The sequence below is a fragment of the Pundamilia nyererei genome, unplaced genomic scaffold (assembly GCF_000239375.1).
Source record: "Pundamilia nyererei isolate P.nyererei 1_Seehausen unplaced genomic scaffold, PunNye1.0 scaffold00050, whole genome shotgun sequence".
Lineage (NCBI taxonomy): Eukaryota > Metazoa > Chordata > Actinopteri > Cichliformes > Cichlidae > Pundamilia > Pundamilia nyererei.
In genome coordinates, this window is record NW_005187451.1 from 2,861,933 (window position 1) to 2,870,273 (window position 8,341).

The following is an 8,341-nucleotide window of genomic DNA, read 5'->3' on the forward strand; positions in this document are numbered from 1 at the left end:
GGAGGTTTCTTCCTGTTCAAAGGGAGTTTTTCCTTCCCACTGTCGCCAAAGTGCTGCTCATAGGGGGTCATATGATTGTTGGGCTTTTCTCTGCATGTATTATTGTAGGATCTACCTTACAGTATAAAGCACCTTGAGGTGACTGTTGTTGTGATTCAGTGCTATTTAAATAAAATTGAATTGAAATGAGTTTCAGCTGTGCCAGCAGTGAGATCTCATACATATATGGTTTGGAGATAATGTTGCCAAGTTGCATGAAAGACCTTGTGGTGTATGAGCAGTCTAATGCTATTAACATTAACTGTTGTGCCCATTGCTCTGACTGTCAGTGCTGCTTTGATCTCCTTGAAATTCACTATGGTTGTTTTTACGACAGCAATCTTAGCTTCCACAGTGCTTATCCCAAAGTAACCATGTACACATGTGCCCTAGTGATGCCTATTTGTCCAGCTTCACCTGTTTCTGTTTCCTTCCCTCATCTTTCCAGAGACAAACATTAGCTGTTGTAGACTAAATCTATTGATTCAAGCTAAGCTCTCTGATGCTTATGTCTGTCACATTATATCACAACAGTATTATACAAACGCTAGTTTTATAGCTATTTTGTGATTTTGATAGTCCTTAAAATTTGAATTAGTCCTTAGAAATCCCTTTGGGATCAGACTTACTTGATATCAGCCCTGGGCCGCTTGTTTTGTGATATGAGTGTATCTTATGCCCAAAACATGTCAACAACAATGTGATCTTTCCTGAAATCATGCTACATAGTATAATGCACAGACCCAACTGTCAATTCTTAAGAAAAAAAATTAAATTCTTCACATTATGTTATCGGGTTTTTGAACAAACCTACTAATTAGGCTGATTAACTGGTAGCTGCCAGTATCTAAAAAGATAAAAATGAGTCATTTTAAATGGCCCACCACCCACGGGTGAGTTTCTGATTGGACTATTTTGGGAGGAGCTCAAAGAAACAGGAGCTAAAGTGGGCCAGAGATCAAAAAGGGTCCTGCAGTGATGTATGATGCAATCATTTAAGCATGTTGACATCAGCTGGAACTGATGAGTATCTGTATCGATTTATTGATGCATTTAATTGTTATTTGACATTCAGTTTCTTGCAAGTTTGATCACCTGTTATCAGTAATATCTACATCAGAAAGATAAAATGAGATGTTCATAAAACAAAGCACCAACATAATTTACTTTGTAGATCAGATACAAAACAAATAATAACTTTATAATAAATTTGGAACATTTTTATTTGGCTTTATACTATGTTACCTAATTCCATAATAAAATGATGAAATTAGTTAATAAAGCATACCCATTGTTGGTTTTTGAAATAACAGCTCAGTTTCTATAGTGCAGATTAAAGATCCTCATCAGTCGATGTGAAACAACACAAGAGCGACTGAGTTAGTCTCGAGTGTTTTACTCATTGAAATGCAGCTTTATAGCAAATATTCATTACTGCACTTTACTCTGAATCTTATACTTTAAAATTAAGTTAGTTGTTGCCTGCCGAGAAGCTCTTAAGCAATCGGCATTCACTCAAACCTTGATCTAGACACCATATCAGAACTGTGTGATTTCCAACCTTCGGCCAATGTAGCATGAAAGAAGCGATCCTTGCTTATAATAAGATTAAGTATTATATTTATTCGTTATTATACTTCATCAGTGTTTCCAGTAAGAGCTTTGTGTGTAGAACAAGGTTACAAGGCCACGTGTGACAGGATCACAGCACGGCCACAAAGCTGATAGTATTGATATTATAGGAAATGTGATCGCATCCAGTCTGCACTTTTTCATTTGGGTGAGAGACGGAGGACAGAGAAGTCAGAGGGAAACAGAGGAACCGTGTAAGGGATCCTGCTGTCCTCTTAGCATATCCTCTGTTTTAATCAGTGAGGCAGCGACAGCCATCCTGTCTTACTGCTGCTTGGCTGACACACCACAGCCTATTGATGAAAGTTTGGGGTGGCCCAGCCTTACCCAGCACTTTCTCATCTGCCAGTGGAGTCAGGCAGTCTGTCCAGTCCAAAAATGGAACAACGTCTTAAATCTGAGGACAAGCTATCCTAGTTTGTCCATTAGTACAACTAAGTGATAAAATGCTCTTACTTGAACTGAAGAATTTGAAAGTTAAACCGAATTATGTACCAGAAAGATCAATGCACTGAGCTCAGTGGTACTGGGTTAAATATGAGGTTTCATCTGTCTGCTGTATGTGAGCATTTATGCATTTAGTGCGAGTTTTAAAAAAAAAGCATAACACAAAACATTGAAGAGGTTGAAATGAATCATTAGATTTACAGGTATGGTCTCAAACCTAAATAAATGCCAAACACACAGCTGTCAGGTAACTACTGTTCAATTAAAAATCAAGGTGATAAAAATTATTATTACTCTCCATCCTGAGACATAAATTTGTGCGTCACAGTTTCATGTAAATGTTTGGACAAATGAACTTTTTCGTCCTGCATTGGTGTCCTGCAGTCAGCTGATTTCAGTTAATGACGCTCTCAAAAGAAGATTTGATTTGATGCCACGAGGTTTGATGAGTGTTGTCAGAGGCTTTGCTCAGTGCAAGGACACTGATGAATCAGTCATCGGTGATGCAGACATGTACTTTTATTTGATAATAAAAAGACAAGTGTGCGATGGTGAAGTTCAAACTGCATTCAAGACAGGCTGATACAACATCGACTCTTTGCAAGCTTGAACAGCATGCTAACACAAAACTAGCAAAGACAGTGATGTTAGGGTTGGGTATATATGAATGTATCCTGCTGAGACTCTAGCTCTGCATTGGGGCTTTCATGTTTGTCTGTACATGTTTCTACAATAGAGTCACAGCACCAATCACTTTGAAGTCTCTTTGGGTTAGTGTTCAACTTTACTTTGTATCATATTTATGATAAATGTGTCCATTCGCCCAACCACTGACTGCCACTGATGTCAAAAGTGTTGATCGAAAAGTAGAATTATGCTACAAAATTTAGATGGTAGCACCAAAATTTGGGGGTCTATATTGATATTATGCTAACTGTATTCCAATAAGGAAAGACCATTAAAAAGCATGAAGAGGATTTATTGATGAACAGAATACAGATGTTTGGCAGTTAGACTCTGATGGTCTGTCTAGGCAGAACTGAACCACAGCTGTGAAAGGGATTAGAGCAGGACCCCAAAGAAAAAACAATCTTACACCAGAGGAGTTCTGGCCTACATCGACATGCACGTTAGGAGTAATGCATGGCATAGGCAAGGCAGAACAAGCATAAGAACCGAGAAACTGGGAAATGAAAACAGAGACAGCAAAGGGCTGAGGGATGGCCAGGAGAGGTAGAGCTTGGTTTAAGGCTCGGGGCCATAAATGACCACCAGAGAGCAAAAGGCAGAGAATGCTGAAAGATACAGAGAGGAGACGAGCTGGGAATAGACTGCTGATGGCCAAAAGAACGGAGAGCCTGTAAAGGCTAAAAATGCGAGAGGCAAGAGCTGCAATGGTGCAGAGCCACTGATGGCCGACAGAACAGAGAAGCTGCAACGACTGAGTTTCGAGACAGGAGAGAGAAGAGCCTGCGTTCAAGGTGATTAGCAGAAGGCCGAGTTCCTTAGCTAGTGTTTGGTCGATGAAACTCTGTTCGGCTCCGGAGCCAATCAGGGCAAGAGTGAGTGTCAGAATGTGATCTCGTACCAAAAACACAACAAGATTTTGCCAAAAATGCCTCATAAGACAGCTCGGGGTTAGTCTTCAGGACAGCCTACGTCGGCTTTAGAGCACGCCCTCTCAATAACTCCACCATGCAGGAGATTTTAGCACAGTTTGTAGAATAGGTCTGACTTTGTTGGTGAGAAAATCCCTGCTTTTATCCAACTCACCACAGGGGTGAGGGGGTGGTTAGTGGGTGGTCCCGAGGCTCTACCAGCAGCGAAGGAGGAAGTGGGCAGGCGGCGGCAGTGTTTGGGGGAAAAGGAGGAGATGGAACCTGGGCGACATTGGGATTATAAGATCTTAGCATACCTTTGATGTCGGTGACATGCTGAATCATTGAAGCCTGGGCCTCTTCATGCAGATCCAGCTGATCTTCCTTGTTAAGGTTCAATGCGGGGGACTCCTGAGTCAGCTGAGCACAAAGATTTATTCACAGAGTTCACCAGGTGTATATGCAGGAAGTGCAGGGCAGTGCTATATACAATAATGTGAGGGACGGGGCTCCGGGGGAATCACTCGCTCTCCAGCTTTCCACATACACGACTGCAGTTCCTTTCTTCACACTTCAAACAAGAATGAATAACAATATTCACGAATGGACGCTTGAGCTGTAGCTTGACTCTGCCGCGTGGTAGACAACGGTCCAGCGAAGACCAGCAGTCTCCTCCTGGCTTAAATCAGGTGTGTTCCCCTTCCGTGGGCGTGGGCTGAGGGCGTGAACCCACAATGAGCTCCGCCCCGGCGACAGAGAGGAGAGAGAGCGAGAGAGAGAAAAGGAAGAAAAGGCCGATCAGCGTCTCGCTGATCCCCCAGGCTGGAGTCTGCTGGGTCCATTAGTGGCTGGATTGCTCTGTCAGGTTTGCTAGATGACAGAAGCACAGGACCCAATCGCAGGACTCTTCTGAACAGTGACAGTGACTTTATTTACACGGATTAAAGTGAAAAACAGATCCAACCAAGATGTGAGTCTCGGTGTAGTGAACAGTCCCAGCTCCTGGTGCAATAGTTCCACTTCAGATACACGATCTGCTCAGTCCCCACAGAAATACGTTAGCATTTACAGAAAGTGTTCAGGCGGTTCTGGTGAGCTTGTGTTTGTGTTCCTGTGTTCAGCCATCTTGTCACGGGTTGAAGTTTTTTGTTTACAATTTCCTCACCAAGTGTATTTACTGGCAGTGCTGGGATTGTGCTATTTACAAGACGTGAGGGCAGGGTTCCAGGGCAACAGGGAAATCACACAAACGTCCACTCCGACCTCTCTCCACACTCCACACAGGGAAACACGGGGACGGGTCCGGAGAATCTAGAGACAGAAACACACTAACGTCTGGTATGTCGGCACGGGAAATATCGGCTAGACTTGTAGTAATGAGAGTCTTCACAACAACCCAGCGTCGAACAGCTGACACACAGGCAGGGTCTGAGGGTACGACGCGACACTGAGAACAGGAAAACACAGGGCTAATATACACAGCTGGGAGAGATCAGGGTTAACGAGACGGGGGGAACCAAGCTGCACACACTAACATAAGACAAGACTTTCACAATAAAACAGGAAACATGAATTACTAAACAAGCACGCAGACTTTAAATTGAGAGACAGACAGACAGAGAATGACACATGGAACCTGAACTAAACTAAACGTGAGATATAACCGAGAACAAATCCTTAAGCAGGGATAAACAGAAACAAGAAACTAATAATAATCATCATCACTACGAGAACAAGAAAACAATCCATGAAGCAGAATCAAACCGAAATATAATAAACTCAAAATACTGGGTCCAACGGACCCAGAACCGTGACAGATATGGTACTACAAGGTCATTAAGATAAGATGGGGCCTGATTATTTAAGACCTTGTATGTGAGGAGCAGGATTTTGAATTCTGGATTTAACAGGAAGCCAAAACAGGAGAAATCTGCTCTCTTTCTAGTCCCTGTCAGTACTCTTGCTGCAGCATTTTGGATCAGCTGAAGGCTTTTCAGGGAGTTTTTAGGACTTCCTGATAATAATGAATTACAGTCGTCCAGCCTGGAAGTAATAAATGCATGAACTAGTTTTTCAGCGTCACTCTGAGACAGGATATTTCTAACTTTAGAGATGTTGCACAAATGGAAGAACGCAGTCTTACATATTTGTTTAATATGTGCGTTGAAGGACATGTCCTGGTCAAAAATGACTCCAAGGTTCCTCACAGTGTTACTGGAGGCCAAGGTAATGCCATCCAGAGGAAGAATCTGCTTAGAGACCATATTTCTAAGCTTTTCAGGGCCGAGTACAATAACCTCAGTTTGATCTGAAGTAAGATAAAATACAAACTGAAAACCTATGAAGCACAGTTCAAGACTTCCAACTGGTCAGTTACAGTTATGCAGGGTCAACTGCAGCCTAACTGACAGAAGCAACAACAATTTTAAGTTTTTTTAAAAACTGATTTCATATCAGTTAAATGAGTCAATACGTGACTATGCAAAGTCAAAACACCAATAAGAGTCCGTAATAAAAATATGTACTGAGATGAAGAAACGAGGCAGTGCTCCAGACTTCACCCCATCCATCCCCCAAATCATGACCTTCCTGGACTACACAGTCAGAACCAACGCGATATCTGTTTGCTTTGATGTTGTAGATTTTTAGCAGCAGCTGCTATCACAAAGTCAAGAAGCAAAAATATTTGTAAAACTTGTGTTTCCGTGACAACGATCAGACGCTGCAGCAGTTAATCTCAAACATCAATTTTATCATCAATGAAAAGATGAAAAAGGGCTCATGAATAATTGGTCTTTTATCACTCATCACATGCTTTAGCACTCCAAGTAGTGAATGGAAAGGCGTGGACATATGAATGAAAGATATTGGCTGCATTGAGGGTGAAATATATTTTAAGTAAAACCTTTGATTCTTAAAATGGCAGAAATTTGAAGAATATTTAAAATGAAAGAAAGAAAAAAGTAATAATCAGTGTAACAGCAAGAAAGAATCATCCACCTACATCGCTGCGTTATACCTTTCCACACACATTCATCTTTGCCTTCAACATGGATGCACCAAATAATGAGGGCCAATTGGATTCAATTAAGTGGCAGTTGTGTTGATGGTTATTGAGTGTGTGCGCCACTGGGTTGGCTGCTCAGTCCTCTGGGACACCCTCAGGCCACAAACTGGATAATTAGAGTTCATGCGAGAGGGTTAACCCACCTCACTGGTCAGAGGAGAGCGAGACGATTCGCTCTTACACTTTGCTTTTTGATGTTTGACTCGCTATCTCTCCCCACTACCTACCTGAATGTCAGACAACTGGGACAGTGCAGGGGCTTGACATTATGTCTGCAGGTTATCATTATATGTATTCTTTTTTTCCTGATCGATTGGCTATGGTCTGCAGCGCTGCTTCTGGGGGTAACTGTCATTGCTAGTTAGGGATTGACCAGTGGGTATCATTAAGAGTGAGAGTGCTTGCTTGGAGAAGGCTTTGTTGTGCGCTGGGGTTGTGAAGAAGCGAAGCCTTTTTCTTTTAGCCTCCTGGACTTGGTTGACCTTTCACTTAGGGAGCAGCTGGAGCTGAGAGATATTTAATTGAATGGAGTCTTCAAATGCATTTTGGTGAGACCAGAGATGATACTGCTGGCTCAAGAACGGGGAGGGGGGGCAGTGTGCTTGACCTTCAAAGCCTAATTGATAGGCTTTTCATAGACCTTGTTTGAAATGTGCGTGGTCCCTGTTGTTCAGCAGATCCTTACAACTTCTGAACAAGAACAAAGTCAACCGCAGGTAGAGAGCCTCCAGTGGCCCGCCGCAATCAATAGCAGCCTGCTTGGCTAACAAGAGCTCCAGTCCCTCTCCTGCTTCCACAGGCCCCATTAATAGGAGTGCCCAGCCTAATTCTACCGTCTCACTCGTTAACGTGGAGAAATACCAGGCAACAGCAGCATTATGAAACAGCCTGGAGAATAAGTGCTGTTTGTATTTGCTGCAAGTCAGAACAGCAACATCTTCTATGTGGTGCTTGATTGATTAGGAGAAAACCAGAGTTAGCAAACAAGGAGATGCATCAGAATAAAAGCAGCTTCTCGCCCCGTCTGCATCTCTCCACCTGTTTAGCCCAGGTTTCTGAAGTTGGATAAATCAGGTTGATGAGCAGCAGGCTAAAAGATATTGATGATATTTCAATTACCTTCATGTCAGAGAGCTAAAAGGTAAAAAGGCTGAAGCTTAGTGTCTGTTAAAATAAGACAGGGAAAGTTCAGAAAGAGGAGAAAGCTGCGGCCTTCCTGACTTTGAAAAGCTATTTAATTACTGCTCCTTACACCCCCTTCGTCTATCACCCCTCTCTATTAAGCCAGTTGGGATATGGGGCTCGAGCACAGGCAGCGGCCGTGCGAGGAAAAGATTTTTGAGGGATCATGTACAGAGATCAACTGATAAGCAGCTAATTTTGTGTACTTATGGGAGCAAACGATTGCGTATTCGCCCCCATTCGCTCCTCTGATGGAATTCCCCCGGCCGAGATGATGAAAGCAGGCAGCAGAGCCCAGATCTAAGGCTGGTTCAGCCATTAATGCTGATCTCTAAAATAAAAGATTTATGCCACTTGATAGAGCTCACTCGTAGCA

General features: G+C 42.7%; 1 protein-coding gene across 1 annotated transcript in view; it reads right to left on the minus strand.

The window, feature by feature from the left end:
* arhgef39 (Rho guanine nucleotide exchange factor (GEF) 39) overlaps positions 1–8,341 on the minus strand; it is a 95,715-nt gene that overhangs the window by 86,881 nt on the left and 493 nt on the right. Inside the window, exons 2-4 of the mRNA XM_005733242.2 lie at positions 5,050–5,163; positions 4,034–4,136; positions 3,892–3,998 (exon numbers count right to left, since the gene is read on the minus strand). Coding sequence (XP_005733299.1) covers positions 3,892–3,998; positions 4,034–4,136; positions 5,050–5,163 — 324 coding nt within the window. The remainder of the gene's footprint in view (positions 1–3,891; positions 3,999–4,033; positions 4,137–5,049; positions 5,164–8,341) is intronic.